At 37.6% G+C, this 18,573-nt stretch overlaps 1 protein-coding gene across 6 annotated transcripts in view; it reads right to left on the reverse strand.

Annotated features, from left to right (window-relative positions):
- PDS5A (PDS5 cohesin associated factor A) overlaps nucleotides 1-18,573 on the reverse strand; it is a 153,318-nt gene that overhangs the window by 81,903 nt on the left and 52,842 nt on the right. For all 6 annotated transcript variants that reach the window (XM_526554.8, XM_063808735.1, XM_016951458.4 and 3 more), the window contains 6 exons: nucleotides 15,970-16,096; nucleotides 13,674-13,754; nucleotides 10,384-10,524; nucleotides 6,946-7,061; nucleotides 3,577-3,671; nucleotides 1,754-1,899 (listed from right to left, as the gene is read on the reverse strand). In XM_526554.8, coding sequence (XP_526554.4) covers nucleotides 1,754-1,899; nucleotides 3,577-3,671; nucleotides 6,946-7,061; nucleotides 10,384-10,524; nucleotides 13,674-13,754; nucleotides 15,970-16,096 — 706 coding nt within the window. The remainder of the gene's footprint in view (nucleotides 1-1,753; nucleotides 1,900-3,576; nucleotides 3,672-6,945; nucleotides 7,062-10,383; nucleotides 10,525-13,673; nucleotides 13,755-15,969; nucleotides 16,097-18,573) is intronic.

Genomic DNA, 18,573 nt, shown 5'->3' on the forward strand with positions numbered 1-18,573 from the left:
GCAGCAGCAGCTGAGTGTGATGGTGGGAGCCTGTAGTACCAGCTATTCAGGAGAATGAAGCAAGAGGATCACTTGAATCCAAGAGTTCAAGTTCAGCCTGGGTAACATAGTAACACACCACCTCTAAAAAAGAGGGGTGGGTGGGAGTATATTATCTTTGGTGTATTTAAGTCAAGACTTCTTTATAAATTTTTCTGTATCATTTTCTCATTTTTTAGGCCCCTTATTAGATGGAATAAAACTTTGTTCCTATGTAACAGGTTAGCAAAAGCCTTTTGAGATTTCTTACATTAAAAAAAAAAAAAAACAAGCAATAAAATCTTAAGATGAAATCCTGTTCCCAAATTTCTAGAGGCTATAACCAAGGACATCTAACTTATTAAACCAAAATATGGGTCAGAAAATATCCAGTAGGTGTTACTGTTACCACACCATACAGTTTCAGTTAGGAAGATTCATTTATTCAACTTTCTGAAACTATGAAAAAACTGTAATAGTAGTGAAACTTTTTAAAAGGGGGAAGGGAGGAATGCCAAATAACCACTAGGGGGAGAGTCATTTCATTTAAATTAAAGCCAAGGGAAAAAAATCTTCAAAGTTAAAATTACTAACACTGTTGAACAACTTAAAAGGTATCTGCCTTTTTTTAAACATCTGGCTCCTGTGACAATTTTAAAAGTAAAAACTTAAAGAATACCTCTTTCTATATTTTAAAACCAAAACCAATTACTATTCTACCCTGAAATTATAATACTCATTTGCAGACGAAAGTAATTTTCAACTACACCTCAAATAAAATAATAGCATGTTGCAAGGTAATCATGAAACATGCTAGAAATGTTAGGCCTAATCAGCCTGCCTTACACATCTGTCTCTTGTTTACACCTGACCCTATTCATTAGTTGTATTCTTAACACTACTTTTCCTTAACAATCCATGTTTTCTTTTCTTTTTTTTTTTTTTAAGACAGAGTCTCGCTTTGTCACCCAGGCTGGAGTGCAGTGGTGCAATCTCGGCTCACTGCAAGCTCCGCCTCCCGGGTTCACGCCATTCTCCTGCCTCAGCCTCCGGAGTAGCTGGGACTACAGGTGCCCGCCACCATGCTCAGCTAATTTTTTGTATTTTTAGTAGAGACGGGGTTTCACCGTGTTAGCCAGGATGGTCTCGATCTCCTGACCTCGTGATCCGCCCGCCTCGGCCTCCCAAAGTGCTGGGATTACAGGCGTGAGCCACCGCGCCCGGCAATCCATGTTTTCAACTGCATCAAATGGAGAAAATCACAGGAAAAATAACTAAACATATAACCATCATTATTGTCCTTAGCTTGGCACATCAATATGTAAACGTCACTTTCTTAGGAAGTAAAGTTCAATGAATGGCAGACCCAGCTAAGTTATTCAAGAAAGTCATATGTGAAAATGTTAACTATAAGAATAGACGATCAATCACTATTCTTTTGAAACTCATCATGTAAATAAAAAGGTAAAATTTTGATTAACTTAGTGGTTCTCTTATGAAGGTATGATAGAAAAGAAACCCATGCTTAAGATCTCAAAAGGTATAGAATCCATTGTATTTATTCATAAGGATAATTAAAAGATATGCAGGAAACATACAAATTAGGAGCTCTTTATCATTGTTATTAATTTGATTTTCACACAGAAAGACATTAAATGTAACAGAAAATGATACCCAATTGTATTTAGCAATTTAAACAGTAAATTACAGAAGAATAAAATGCCTCAGATTTTACCCGTTTATCCAGTGTTCTTTCCCTTACAAAGCCAAGCAGCTGATCATTTACTAAGGCCAGGTCCCTCTTGGCAGCTGTTATTATAGTAACAATGACATCATGACGAATAGCTTCTTCTGGATCATGTGATCTAACCTTTAAATATTCTGTAATAAGAGAAAAAAACTTAGGCTAAATGTTAGCTATGTAATTTGTCATGATTTAGAATGGCAAGAACAGAAATATGTTAAGTTTTTGTCCATACTAAAGCAATGTTTGTAAAATATGGCATGAAATTAAATCATGTTATTTTTACAGCAGCAGTACTCTACTGTAATCACAAAACTGCACTTAAAACTCCCAAGTTGGCCAGGTGTGATGGCCCACAACTGTAATACCAGCACTTTGGGAGGCTGAGGCAGGCAGGCAGGTCGCACAAGCTCAAGAGTTCATACCAGCTTAGGCAACATGGCAAAACCCCAACTCTACGAAAATTACCAAATAAAAAAACTCATTAGCCAGAAGTGTAGTGGCCCGCCCCTGCAGTGCCAGCTACTTGGGAGGCTAAGGAGGGAGGATAACTTGAGCCCAGAGGTCAAGGCTGCAGTGAGCCAATATCAAGCCACTGCACTCCAGCCTGGGTAACAGAGTGAGGCCCTGTATCAAAAAATAAAATAAAATAAAATAAAATAAAATACTTCACAGTTACATCTTTTTTTTAATTTTTATTTTTTGTTGTTGAAACAACAACAAAAACAGCCTGTCACCCAGGCTGGAGTGTAATAGAGCAATCTTGGTGCACTACAACCTCCGCCGCCCAGGTTCAAGCAATTTTCGTACCTCAGCCTCCGAGTAGCTTAGATTACAGGCATATGCCACCATGCCTGGCTAATTTTTGTATTTTTAGTAGAGATGGGGTTTCACCATGTTGGCCAGGCTAGTCTTGACCTCCTGGCCTCAAGTGATGCACTGCCTTGGCCTCCCAATGTGCAGGGGATTACACGCGTGAGCCACCATGCCCATAGTTACATTTTAATAATGTATTTTCATCAGTTATCCTGGAAAAGTCAACTCACAATGCAGTATCTGATCTATGTCAGCTTGAATTTCAGTTACTAATTAAAAAGCTTAAAAGAAAAACAGTGAAAATGCTTATGGCAATTTAGCTGACAGGTATATACTTGCAAATTACACAATATAAAATCCAGAATATTTTATAATCTGTTCAAAAAATTCTTAAATAATTTATAATACAAACTAAATCTAAACAAAAACATGTTGTTTCCCCTGTTCTTTTTGGTAAATTACAGCCTGCTGATAAAAACCACTTATGTGCTGCTACCAAAAAGGTAGATTTAAATGCTCTAGATTCAAAAGAATGAAAAATTCTAATCTAGTGCAGAAGATAATCATGTTCCCACTTATTATTAAATGCCACTATATTTAATTAAATAGACATAATGATTTCTACCCAAATCCAATGTCTTAAGAAATACACTACTTCCTTAAATTATGATTTTCAAAAAATTTCAAAGGATTAAAATATGAAGATTTTAAGCTGGGCATTGTAGCACCCGCCTGTAATACTTGGGATCTCAAAGTGAGAGGTCACTTGAGCCCAGGAGTGAAAGCCTTTCTCTTAAAATAAACAAACAAACAAATAAAGAGATTTTAAATGTAATTTTATTACATGAACATGAAATCATTTCTTAGTGCACAACAAATGAAAACACGAGACCTTACCAGAGTTAAAACCTACTTGGAAAGTGAAGTTAGGTCACAAGTCATATCTACAATATAGTTGTATGATTATGCTAATATGTGTAATAAACCAGCTAGCTTACCTGTGAGATCCTTCGCTAAATCTGGGTGATTCATTAAACAATGACTGGCAAATTTCACACTTTCTAATCTCACAGGAACATGAATATCATTAAATCTACACAGAAAAAGATTGCTAAACATTAATTGTAAGGCAAAATAATCACTCTCAAATCAGGTATATCTAACATGAAAATACTTATACGCAACAATAGTTACTGATTAGAAAATTTGTTATGAGCTAAGGTATTCTGAAGGAAGAATATAAAGTACACTATAAGGTGAAAGGATACAATTTCACAAAAACATTTTCACAAACAGAATTTCTTTACCATGTTAAAACTAACTAACAAAAAACAGTATAAACAAACACATCCCTCAACCCAAACTATACACTTTACGGAGTTAAAATCTGAGAGCTTAATATTATGCTACAAAGTAAAAAATATTCAAAACACACAAAATCAGTTTGAAGAATAAGTTTATAGGAGATTCCAGGCACGGTGGCTGACACCTGTAATCACTGCACTTTGGGAGGCGGAGACAGGTGGATTGCTTGTGGCCAGGAGTTTAAGACCAGCCTTGAACACATGGCAAAACCCTGTCTCTACAAAATATACAAAAATTAGGCAGGCATGGTAGCATGCTTCTGTAGTCCCAGCTATTACTCAGGAAGCTGAGGTGGGTGGATTGCTTGCACTCAGGAGTTCAAGATCAGCCTTGAAAACACCAGCACAGCCCTGTCTCTACAAAAAAACACAAAAATCAGCTGGGCATGGAGGCATTCCCCTGTAGTCCCAGCTACTTGGGAGGGTGAGGTGGAAGGACTGCTTGAGCCCAGGAGGTCGAGGCTGCAGTAAGCCATAATTGTGCCACTGCACTCCAACCTGGGTAACAGACCCTGTCGCAAAACAAAACAAGACAAAAGGTTTATATGAGACAAACACTGGGAAACTTGAGGTAGAGAGCAAACCATATATAAGGGGCAAATCCAGAAGTTCAAAGATGAGTGCGGAAAATGTGTTACTAGCTCAGGCATGGTGGTGGGTGCCTGTAATACCAGCTACTCAGGAGGCCGAGGCAGGAGAATTGCTTGAACCCGCCAGGCAGAGGTTGCAGTGAGCAGAGATCACGTCACTGCACTCCAGCCTGGGTGATGAAGTGAGACTCCGTCTCAAAAAAAAAAAAAAAAAATTTGTGTTGCACTGTCTCACCACTTAAGTTTCTTTTGGCCAGCACCAACTTGTATTACAGTGCTCTTTTAAAGGTCTAGTATACGTTAAGAATTCAATTAACATACAACACAATATGTAGACTCAAAAATGCACATGTTGGCCGGGCGCGGTGGCTCACACCTGCAATCTCAGCACTTTGGGAGGCCGAGGCGGGCAAATCACGAGGTCGGGAGATCAAGACCATCCTGGCTAACATGGTGAAACCCTGTCTCTACTAAAAATACAAAAAATTAGCCGGGCGCACTGGCGGGCACCTGTAGTCCCAGCTGTTTGGGAGGCTGAGGCAGGAGAATGGCATGAACCCGGGAGGCGAAGCTTGCAGTGAGCAGAGATCGCGCCACTGCACTCCAGCCTGGGCGACAGAGTGAGACTCCGTCTCAATTTAAAAAAAAAAAAAAAAAAATGCATATGTTAAGGATAAGGTAAGGAACCCTCAAATTTAAAACAGATTATTAGGCAACTTTTAAAATATATTGATTAATGATAAATAATGTGATCTGAAATAGCTGGAAGTATTTTTATTTTTGAAATGATCTCATAAAGAAACCAAGTAAACAAAAATTGTTTAATAAACGTCTTAATGTCTATGGCCTCCTACTTTCTTACCCAGATAAAATTTTCATGTGTTAATAAAATATTGCATTTAGGATTTATAATTCTCTGGCTGGCAGAGAAAAATTATACATTATTAATGATCAAGTAATTACAAAGTATCAAAACACTTAATGCTATAATTATGGAAAACAATACTGCAGACTGTGACTTGTTTCTATGAATCAGAGACACCACTACAGTTAGCAGTGAGTGTAAAATAATGAGTGTCAGAAACTTATATTGGGTGATTTCATTTTTAAAAGTAACCAAAGTGAAAAATGAAGCCTTGTGTTTTTGCTTAAATGATTTACAAAAAATATTTGATGTCCATCCTGGGATAGGGAATTCCTCCCCCATAACTTTGAAAGTGCAGTTGCTTCATTCCCACCATTCAAAATTCTCATGGAGTCACATTTAGTTATTCAACTATTTAGCATTTATTCCTATAAGACCTTCAAAATGGCGTGTTCTGGGCAAGTAACTGCTAAGATAGCAGTGGGCCTTGTCAGAGATTTCTCAGAACCTAGGATTAGTATGAGAACTATTATGGTGAATTTACATCAAGAAAAATTCTGGCACCAACTACTGAATCAGTTGAACTGAACAACGGAGAATCTCGAACATCTCCAGAATATTAATAGTAAATATCTACTTTCCAATCAGCTTTTAAAGCAAAACAGGTAAATGGAATGCAAGGAGAAATTTAATGAATTTCATAAATTTGTCAACACTACTATCAAGCCAAATAGAATTTAGTCATTCTAAGCTCTTGAGAAGAAACATTAAAAACTATCTGAGTTAATGGCAATCATATTTTCCACTTAAAAATCATACAATTATACCAAATTAGTTAAAACACACCATACAATGTGTTCAGATAAGTTACAGACTCAAACGACAAGCACTAGTAAATGAAAAAGTTGGTAGGCTGACAAATGGCACAGGTTCTTAAATTTGGATCAGTATGTATTCAGTTTCATGATTTAAAAATCTTAAGACTTAGAATATACTGCAATGCTGTTTATTTATTCTAATGACTTTCTTTTTTTTTTTTTTTAGACAGAGTCTCACTCTGTCACTCCGGCTGGAATGCAGTGGCTCGATCTCAACTCAGTACAAACCCTGCCTCCCGGGTTCAAGGATTCTCCCGCCTCAGCCTCTTGAGTAGCTGCGGTTCCAGGTGCCGGTCACCACCCCTGGTTAATTTTTGTATTTTTAGTAGAGACACCATGTTGGTCAGGCTGGTCTCCTGAACTCCTGACCTCAAGTGATCCGCCCACCTCAGCCTCCCAAAGTGCTGGGATTACAGGCATGAGCCACCACGGCTCGCCATGACATTATTTTAACACAAAGAAGTTAAAAAGAGTTACACAGATAAAATACTAAGCTTTCTTCATAAAAAATTTTTCGTACAATTTATTCCATAAGAAGGATGGAAACACAGATGACAATGAAACCAACATCTATTAATGAAAGTTTTGATATGTATAGTTTTAATCAAGTGGACTGCACCCTACTGACTATTTTCTAAAATATAAACATCAGAATTATATGTTCTCTTACCGTCCAAGAAAACATTGCCAAAGAGGACGATTCTGTGTTGCCAAATCAGAATCTTTGGAGCCAAACAATTTAGCTAGAAGTCGAACAACAGCTAATCGCTCTTCTCCATCATTGCTCTAAGAAGGGAAAACAGAAAGTGAAGCCTAAGCTTTATTCACCAGATTACAGAAAATATCTTGAAACATTCTCAAGAAGATACTATTTCATATTTCTGCTTATAACTGTGAGAAGTTTAAAATATCATATGTCCTCACTTACTATGCAGAAATTGATTTGATTTCATGTTAGATCATCTGGGTTTTTGCTCTTATTTCACACCCTCCCAACTGCTAATTTATGTCTACTTCACTGATTAATTGCATTCTATACATTGGTTATGGACACTGTACAAATATGAGACATACAATTCACTTCTAACATTAAGAACCCTATAAAAACATCTATGAAGGACAAAGTTACAGTTACCACCCTAATAAGCTTACTTTATAGGAAATCTGCAATTTACGTTCCAACATAAACACACATCAATTAAAGTTTTGATATACAAATTTGTTTTTTTTTTTTTCTCTTTTTTTGAGGAGTCTTGCTCTGTTTCCCAAGCTAGAGTGCAGTGGCATGATCTCAGCTCACTGCAACCTCTGCCTCCCGGGTTCAAGAGATTCTCCTGCCTCAGCCTCTCGAGTAGCTGGGATTACAGGCGCCCACCACCGCACCAGGCTAATTTTCACATTTTTAGTAGAGATGGGGTTTCACCATCTTGGCCAGGCTGGTCTCGAACTCCTGATCTCGTGACCCAACCACCTCGGCCTCCCAAAGTGCTGGGATTATGGGCATGAACCACCGCGCCTGGCTGATACACAAAGTTTTAATGAAGGATCCCCTACGACTGGAGAATACGACACTACAGAATTTCATGATTCATGGAAACTCATTTTAATAGCAATGCAAGAATCAAAAGATGATCTGAAGGTCAGCTTAAATACTATAAAAAAGCAAAACTTCATTGTTTTCTAGTAAGATTATATTTTCTTATCCTGAAACAGTATATGCGATAAAAATTCTGTTCCAGTTTCAGTAGTGATGCCATGCTTTAATGTAAAATAAGTTATTCTAAAACCATATGGTGTGTGAAACTTTTCAAAAATCATATTCACTAGGAAAATAAACATAGTATCTAAAAGCAACTGCTAATTTTTTTTAGGTGTTCAAATATAATATGTGCCTAAAGCAATACCAGATATCCAATAAACAAAATAGTTTTGGAAAAGAGAAGTAAAAATAGAAAAATAAAGACCACAGGATAAAATCTTTTCCTTATGAATGTTTTAACGTTCAAGAACAGGGGTTTTGTGGGTAAAACAGGCACACTTAACCAATGTAAAAATGAAAATTACATCAAGTATTAACTATTTTAATTTTAAATGACAAAAATGATTTTTTTTTTTTTTTAAAGAGGTAAGAGTCTTCCTCTGTTGCCCAGGCTGGAGTGCAGTGGCAGGATCATGGCTCACTGCAGCCTTGAACTCCTGGGCTCAAGTGATCCTCCCATCTTAGCCTCCTGAGTAGCTGGACATACAGGTGTGCATCACCACACCTGGCTAATTTTTTATTTTTCTATAGAGACAGAATCTTACCATGCTGACAAGGTTGGTCTTGAATTCCTGGCCTCAGGCAAGCCTCCTACCTCAGCCTCCCAAAATGCTGGGATTATATGGACATGAGGTACCACATCCGGCCTGATTTTTTTTTTTTTTTTTTTTTTGGTGAGACAAGGTCTGGGTGTGGCTCTATCACCCAGGCTGGAGTACAGTGGAGCAACCTCGGTTCACTATAACCTCCGCCTTCCAGGCTCAAGCCATCCTCCCACCTCAGCCTCCTGAGTAGGTGGGACTACGGGTGTGTGGCAATATGCTTGGCTAATTTCTGTATTTTTTGTAGAGATGGGGTGTCACCATGTTGCCCAAGCTGGTCTCAAACTCCTGGGCTCAAGAGATCTGCCTGCCTCCACCTCCCAAAGTGCTGGGATTACAGGTATGAGCTACCGCACTAGGCCCAGCCTGATTTTCTTTGACAAAATTTTTCTCAAGCAAAATGACAATAATGCAGAGTAGCACAACCTTCTAATAAGTTCAATTTATTAGCCAATATGATTTACTTCTTAAAGAAAAAGTAATCTATCCCTTAAATATGAAACAATATATGGAAATTTTATTCTAATAGCAAGTAACTGTTTTAGTAAATCAGTGATTATTTCAAAAGAGGACATTTCACATCTATAAACTACAGAAGTAAAACTAACTGAAAACTCGCCCCTCTGCTATTTGTAAAAGTCAAAATATATTCCTTGACCAGGCTCAGTGGCTCATGCCTGTAATCTCAGTAATTTGAGGCCAAGGCAGGAGAATTGCATTAGGCCAGGAATTTGAGACCAGCCTGGGCAACATAGTGAGAACCCCTCTCAAACAAACAAACAAGCAAAAAACTGCCAGGCATGGTGAGGTACACCTGTAGTCCCAGCTCCTCAAGAGACTGAGACAAGAAAAGCCGGGCACTCCAGCCTGAGCGACAGAGCAAGACTCCGTCTCAAAAAAACAACAACAAAAAAAGAGACTGAGACAAGAGGATCACTTGAGCCCAAGAGTTCAAGGCAGTATTAAACTTTTACAAATAGCAGAGGGGCAAGAATTACGAATTACTTGCTCAGTTGTCTATAAAAAATAGATATACTATTTTTCGGACAGTCAAATTTCTGTCCTTAATCTGTACCATGAAAAGGTCATAAAATTGTAAGCAATACCATATGAGGATTACATTTAAAATATTTTGATGTTCTAAAACATATCTATCTAATAATGGATACCATTTAATACCAACATGTATTATAAATCTCTAAGATAATACCATTTTTCCTATCTATTGCTTGTGTCACTGTGATTATCAGTAGATATTTAACAATTAGAAGTATTATAATTTTGTGGCCAGGCGTGGTGGCTCACGCTTGTAATCCCAGCACTTTGGGCAGCCGAGGTGGGCAGATCACAATGTCAAGAGATTGAGACCAGCCTGGCCAACATGGAGAATCCCCATCTCTACTAAAAATAGAAAAATTATATGGGCATGGTGGTTTGCACCTGTAGTCCCAGCTACTCGGGAGGCTGAGGCAGAAGAATCGCTTGAACCTGGGGGGCAAAGGTTGCAGTGAGCCGAGACTGCGCCATTGCACTCCAGCCTGAGCAATAACAGCAAAACTCCATCTCAAAAAAAGAGAAAAAAAGATAAATTGAAGTCACACTTTATTCTTCTACAGTTACAGAAAAATTATGCAGTATACATTTTTCCTGGAAAGTTTAAAGGGCATGAAAATTGGTCAATTTTACATTGTGCCTGCTCTAGAAACAAAAAAATTAAAAAAAAAAAAAGAAAATTGGTCAATCTTACCTTTAGTTTGAATTCAAGCTGTGGCATGACGGATAATAATAAATGAGGATCTATAGCAAAAAGTTCCTGAATCAGATCAAATACATGTTCTGACAAATCACTTACTGATGATCTTCCCAGCACCAGGACTTGATTGAAAAACTGTAAGAGATATTAAAAACAAAAAGAAAACATCCAGTTCATTTAAAAACATGGATACATTTTTAATAAACATTTTTTATAAATAATTTAATTAGGTATTACATATACAATTGAAGGAGGTGATACAAACAGGTGTGTGATTACTAATATATAATAAGACAGTCATCTAAACGGCAGAAGAAATAATTTCCTAATAATATCAAATCATGAATGTTACAAGGAGAAAAGCAAAAAAAAATTGGTTTGTTGGGTGTATTTCAAATAAGGACATTTCTAGGAATCTTTGTTTTCATTAAAACAATTTAGACAGTCTGTGTAGTTCATTACAAAGGATTTTAGAAAAATTTCCTTGTAGCAGAGAAAAATTACAAAGTCTCAATCTTTGATTTTTTTTTTCTTTTTATGAGATGGAGTCTGGCTCTGTCACTCAGGCTAGAGTACAGTGGCGTGATCTCGGCTTACTGCAACTTCCACCTCCGAGGTTCAAGCAATTCTCCTGCCTCAATCTCTTGAGTAGCTGGGATTACAGGAACCCGCCACCATGCCCAGCTAATTTTTGTATTTTTAGCAGAGACAAGGTTTCACCGTGTTGGCCAGGCTGGTCTCGAACTCCATACCTCAGGTGATCTACAGGCCTCGGCCTCCCAAAGTACTGGGATTACAGGCGTGACCCACTGCGCCTGGCCTCAACCTTTGATTTTTAAAAAAATCAAAGGCACAGCAGCACACGCCTGTAATCCCAGCACTTTGGGAAGCCGAGGCATGACAATCTTGAGCCCAGGAGTTGGAGACCAGCCTGGGCAACACAGTGAGATCCTTGCCTCTACAAAAAATAAAAAAATTATCTGGGTGTGGTAGTGCATGCCTATAGCCCCAGCTACTCAGGAGGCCACGGCAGGGGGATCATTTAAGCCCCAGGAAGTCGAGGTTGCAGTGAGTTGTGATCACACCATTGCACTCCTCCTGCATGGGAGACAGAACAAGACCCTGTCTCAAAAAAAAAAAAAAAAAAAAAAAAAAAACAATAATTTTTCCATGAGTTTAGTAATAAAGAGTATTTAAAGCTGAAGGATTTTTTGTTGTTGTTGGGTTGTTTCTTTTCATACTCAGAGAAAGTCAAATATGTTTTGACTCGCATGACAGAAAGAACAAAAAGTTGGTAATACAAAAGCTGATTTTTTTTTAAATGCTAGACAGAAATAAAGAGTATACAAGGCCAAGAGCACAAATTAAAAGATACCAGCACTGCACACCACCGTCACACATGCAGAAGAATTAAATTTTTAAAATGCCTCAGGGGCAATTGTATGCAACTGATACAAGCATACACTTCTGGTAGTATCATAAGTTGAAAAGCAGCATGAATTAAGTTAGAAAATATTCATTATTGGCCAGGTGTGGTGGCTCACGCCTGTAATCGCAGTACTTTGGGAGTCTGGGGCAGGCGGATTACCTGAGGTCAGGAGTTCAAGACCAGCCTGGCCAACATGGTGAAACTCCATCTCTACTAAAAATACAAAAATTAGCAGGGTGTGGTGGCACACATCTGCAGTACAGCCACTAAGGAGGCTGGAGCAGGAGAATCGCTTGAGCCTGGGAGGCGGAGGTTGCAGTGAGCTGAAATCGCACCACTGCACTCCAGCCTGGGCAACAGGGCGAGACTCCATCTCTAATCATTCCCACTGGATAAGAGTAATATCAAAAAATTCATATTTACTATGCAGACATTGAAAATAATGAAGAAGATAATTTTATCAAAATATATGCATACACACACACAAAAAAGCACAGAATACTACTTCTGAAAGGATATAAGAAAACCTAATGGGGATGGTTATTTCTGAGAATTAAGAAATGTATTCAAGGCTGAAGACAGACACTTCTTTACTACTATTATTGTTTAATCTGTTTAAATATTAATTTAGTAATCCAAGTAATACTAATAGGATAACATTTAAATTAAAAGCCTTATTTGGATTTTTATCCATGGAAAATAATTCAACAATATATAAATGTTAGATTCACAAAGATGATTAGGAAAGGAAAGAAACACTGAAAAGACCTAGATCTATGACAATAAGGAAATACGTATCAAGAAACATTTACATTCTTATATATTTAAAAAGAATGTCAAAATACGTAAATACAAATATGACGATAAAAATTTTACATAAAATAGCCGGGTGCGGTGGCTCACGCCTGTAATCCCAGCACTTTGGGAGGCTGAGGCGGGCAGATCACGAGGTCAGGAGATCAAGACCACCCTGGCTAACACGGTGAAACCCTGTCTCTACTAAAAATACAAAAAATTAGCCAAGTGTGGTGGCGGGTGCCTGTAGCCCCAGCTACTCAGGAGGCTGAGGCAGCAGAATGGCGTGAACCTGGGAGGCGGAGCTTGCAATGAGCCGAGAATGCACCACTGCACTCCAGCTTCAGAGACAGAGTGAGACTCCGTCTCAAAAAAAAAAAAATTTTTTCATAAATTATGTGGGAAAATAGTTATAAATATGCGCAAATGAACAATGGAGTTAGTTGCTATAAGGTAGTGAGATTGCAAACTTTTTTTTCCAAATTATTGATTTTTTTAGGAAAAACAAACCCAGAACAAATTCCTCAGTAAACCTTTTTTTAACTATTACTACGTAGCAACTATCACAATCTTTCATTACTGAAAAGTATTTAAATCTTTGCCAAAAACAACAGGCAAAACAACCAAACCATTTTCTAAGTAAATCTCTGTAATCTTAAAAAATAAAAATAAAAAAAAAAGGAAGAAACATTACAGGACTTCAGAAGAATGACCCAAAAGAAACAAAGAAAAAAATATATAGAGAGAGACACAGAGACCCAAGGATAAAGATGTAGAGAAAATATGAAAGAGATCAGCATATCTGGGAGACAATGAAATAAACATAAATACAAATGCAGATAAGGGGGTGGGAGTTGCAGACGACTTTTCTTATAGTAATATCCACCCTTTAAAAACGTCATGAAACTTATGCTGCATTTCTCTAACCCCGGTCACATTTGGACATAAGTTATTTTATATTTATAAAGCTAAATAAACTTTTATGTAAGAGGTTCTAATAAATTAGTACAATGGATTAAGAATTACAAAATATAGAATAAACATAGAAAGAAATACATACATTGGCAATGCATGCCTCAATAGTCTGGACTGTTCTTTTCAATAGCACTTTTGCAAGGTCAAAGGACTGTTTATTTAAGTTCTGAAAAATAATAAAAACATGGAAAGTTACAAATAAACGTTAATTTATGAGATAGTAACATTAGAATACTGTAGTCTTCAAATCTGTAATAAAATATGAATTTTGCTTCACTAAAATATGAAGCAAAAATAAAAATAACTGAGTTCTCTTCAAGGTTTTGCCAAATATCCTCTAGTCAAGTGGTCTTAAATGCAGACGTTGCAAATCGAACTAATTTATTAATCAAAAACTAAAATGGGTTAGTTAGCAAAAGCACAACACTATATTGTTTTATTAAACTCAAAACAGACCTAATGCTTTTTGGTTTTATCTGTTAACCAATGTAAACTGACAACTACACCCACGTATCTTGAACACATACACTCCCCGATCTAACACAACATGCTCAATTATTTCATTGTTTAATCAATGCGTGCTCTGGAGAAGAGTAGACCTGGTAAGCGTTTCAAATAAAAAGCATTCTTGATCAACTGTATTTTTGAAATGCTTAATACTATGCTCCCGTTTCAAGAGTCCCAATGTACTCAAATAAATTAAAGGATCTGAGAAGGACCTTAGAAAATATATATTTAATTTTTTTTAAATGCCTGAAAAGGGAATTCTTGTTTTGAATAATACCTATTGACATCGCTATATCTTGAAGTTTTGGATCAAACAGATTCATTCACCATCATCTAACACCTCTTCCAAAACGAGGCTAGGAAACCCTACACTCTAGGCCAGGGGTCAGCAAACTTTTTCTATGAAGGGCCACATGGTAAATATTTTAGGTTTTGTGGATCATACAAATCACTGCAACAACTACACAACTCTGCTGTTGTAGCATGAAAGCAGATATAAACAAAACGAAAACGAATGAACATGGCTGTGTTCCAATAAAATCTTACTTACATAAATAAGCAATAGTCCAAATCTGATCAACAAGCCATAGCTTCTTGACCCCTGCTCTATACTTTTATTTCATTGGCAAAGGATAAGATTTGCTTAAAATTAAGTTAACATTTCTATTTCTTAAAAGAAGTCTATTTCCTACTACTAATAAAAATGCTCTCAAGCCAGATGTGGTTGCTCATGCCTGTAATCTCAGCACTTCGGGAGGCTAAAACGGGCAGATCGCTTGAGCCCAGGAGTTTGAGATAAGCCTGGGCAACATAGCGAAACCCCGTTTCTACAAAGAAAACTTAAAAAAAAAAAAAAAAGCCAGGTATGGTGGCACATGCCTGTATTGCCAGCTACTTGGGAGGCTGAGGTAGGAGGATCACTTGAGCCCAGGAGACAGAGGCGGCAATGAGCCAAGATAGTGCCGCCGCACTCCAGCCTAGGTGACAGAGTGAGACCCTGTCCCAAAAAAATACCACCAACCTACTTACCTAGTATATAAAAACCAAATATACTGTCTTAATCTGCCAAAATATACTCTCCTTTGCCATAGTCTCAGAATTTTTATAAACTACAGAATTTTGTAAACTACATTTGAATTAATAAAATGTAAATAATATTTAAACTCGAGAAGAATTTAAAATTAATTATATCTTTCTGTGAATGAGTATAATTGGACAGATTTTTCCTCTAATGTCTGATAACAGGATACTGAACCACTAGAAGAAAAGAGCAGGAGAGCAAATATCAACACTGGGGTAGGCCTGAGTAGAGCCCAGTGGTGGAGCTTGAGGGCAGCCAAGTCCTTCAGATTCTTAGGAGGATCTGGTGGAGATAAATAGAAAAAGGAAACAGGGAAGAATGATACACCTTTGAATCATCCTTTTCTTCTTAACATTAACCATATAGCTTCTGCCCAAATCTTTTTCTGAGAGTACCTAAGAAAAAGGTACGACACGGATTCTGGAAAGAAATCCAAACTCCCATGTTTCACATCTATGTTAAAAAGGAGGAAATACATTTCTTTTCCAAACAAAATTAACCAAAAGGCAACACCCCTAACCCCTTACAATTCTCAGATTATTTGTGTGAATACAAAACATTTTCAGTTTCCAGAAAACAGCACTTAAATGAATGAAACTCTTACATGATATGTTAATCAATATATTTTGTAAAAATAATAGCCACAAGACTAATGCATGTTATTTTATTTGAGGTGGAGAACGGTCATGGGAACAATTACATGGGATTGCAAATGGCCATAAAACAACTGTTCATTCTTATGTGTGGCGTGACTGTTAAACATTAACCTTGAATATCTTTATACTTTACAGACCTTATGTGCAGGAATGAGGTTAATAAGAATGGAGTCCAATAATTCTTGAGTAACTCCATCACCTTCCATGATGATAGAACTCATCAAATCTAGCATGTGCATTTGTACCTTCTTATTGTGGCTATTGCTATAAAAAAAAAAAAAAAAAGAATAAGTAGTAGGAGGAGGAAAAGAAGAGAATTCAAGCTTCTAATAGGAAATTAAACGTCCTAGTTTAAAACAACAATCTCACATGTAAAGGATTTTCACTTGAGGGACAGTGCCAATAATGGCAGAGAAATTTTGGCTGCTCTATTTTCTTTCTCCTTTTGTTGACTATTACAACAGTTGTAAGGTACTGTTGTATTTTATAAAAACAAAGACAAACCTAATTTCTAATAAACTACATTTTCTTCCATTCACTTTTTTTTAAAAAGAAAAGAAAAAGGCCGGGCACAGTGGCTCGGACCTGTAATCCCAGCACTTTGGGAGGCTGAGGCAGGTGGATCACCTGACATCAAGAGTTCAAGACCAGCCTGGCCAACATGGTGAAACCCCGTCTTTACAAAAATACAAAAATTAGTGAGGCGTGGTGGCGGGCACCTGGAATTCCAGTTTCTGGGGAGGCTAAGGCGGAAGAATCACTTGAAACTGGGAGGCGGAGTTTGCAGTGAGCAGAGATGACATGCCACTGCACTCCGGCCTGGGCAACAGAGTGAGACTTTGTATCAATTAAAAAAAAAAAAAGGAAAAGGAAAAAAAGACCTTTTAAAATAAATTAAGTCTTTACACAACTAGGATTCCAAAAGTAAATTAAATTCTGCCTTTAAAAATGTCAATTTTAGCCTGGGCAACATGGCGAAACCCTGTCTCTACAAAAAAATTAAAAATTAGCCAGCTGAGTAGCCCCAGCTACTCAGAAGGCTGACATGGGAGGATCACTGGAGCCCAGGAGGTCGAGGCATCAGCAAGCCATGATCGTGCCACTGCACTCCAGCCTGGGGGACAGACCAAGACCCTGTCTCAAAACACACACACACACACACAACACACACACACACACACACACGTCCACTTCAAGGAAAGAACACTTCTGCTTACATGCCCCAGATTTTTAAAGGTGATAAAATTTTAAGGAAACAAACAAAAAAGTATACAATAATAAAGGCAGACATTTTTTTCAACTCCCACACCTTAAGTCTTAATAAACTCCTCAAACTAAGATAAAAACCTATTTAAACACCCCCAAATGCATAAGCCAACATAAGCAATTATTGCTGTATCCTTGCCACTAGAAGTTTTAACTCACCAATACTGAAAATCAAAAGTTTCATCTAAAATGCTTTCAATAACTAGAAGGCTTTTCTGAAAATGTCATCCTAGTACCTCCTAAAGAATTTCAAACAGACAAATGAAAAATCAATAAAGCATAAAATATAAGGCCAAGAATCACTTTCAAGTGCTTCCACAGTGAGGCCTGCCCTTTCTTGCTACTTTTGAACCCAGTCAGCATATGAACAGGCCTGGGCTGGCCTCCTGAATGGGTGAGACATGTGACCCAGTTCTATCACTTCAGCCCACCTCAGCCAACGGCCAGATATTGACCAGATATCCTGCCAACTGACTACAAACACAGGTGCAAAATCCAACCCAAATAAAATCAACTGCCAAGCAGAATCATGAGCTAAATAAAATGGTGGCTGTCTTAAACTATCAAGTTTTAGGTTACTTTGTAATGCAGCAAAAGCTAACAAACACAAAGGTTTATATGTTCTATCATTTACTTTAAGGGCTTACTGCTAGTCAAATGCCACAGAAGTTTCTTCTCATGCTATCTTTCTACAAGCTTCTATCCTATGCCAAACTGGAGTGATCCTTTCCTGTTTGTTTCAGGATAATGTCTAATCCTACCATTCCATCTAAGGAAAAAGAAAATATGATATAGCATTCATTAAAACTCTGGAAATGTGCTGTTCAATATGCAAGCCATTTGCCACATATGGCTGGTGAACATGTGAAACATGAGGAGGGCCACATGTTGGAATGAAAATACTTTTGGATACAGTGGAATAAATAACATATATTATCAATATGAATTTCACTTGTTTTTACTTTTCTATTAATGTGACTACTAGAAAACTTACGTGAGGTATGTTTGCATATAATGTAATGCTCTAGAACACATCTCATAACAGTGCTTGATTTACTATACAAAAAACAAACCAGGCTGGGTGTGGTAGCTCACACCTGTAAACCCAGCACTTTGGGAGGCCGAGGTGGGTGGATCACTTGAGGTCAAAAGCTTTAGACCAGCCTGGCCAACATGGCAAAACTCTATCTCTACTAAAAATACAAAAATTAGCCGGGCGTGGTGGCACACACCTGTAGTCCCAGCTACTCAGGAGGCTGAGACAGGAGGACTGCTTGAACCCGGGAGGTGGAAGTTGCAGTGAGCCAAGATGGCACCACTGCACTCCAGTATGGGTGACAGAGCAAGACACTGTCTCAAAAAAACAAAACAAAACAACCCACACAGAATAAAACAATAACAACAAAACCCACACACAAAAAAAACCAAACCAAAACGAAACAAAAAACCCACAAACCAAAAAACATGGGCTAAAA

The sequence above is a fragment of the Pan troglodytes genome, chromosome 3 (genome assembly GCF_028858775.2).
Source record: "Pan troglodytes isolate AG18354 chromosome 3, NHGRI_mPanTro3-v2.0_pri, whole genome shotgun sequence".
Classification (NCBI taxonomy): domain Eukaryota; kingdom Metazoa; phylum Chordata; class Mammalia; order Primates; family Hominidae; genus Pan; species Pan troglodytes.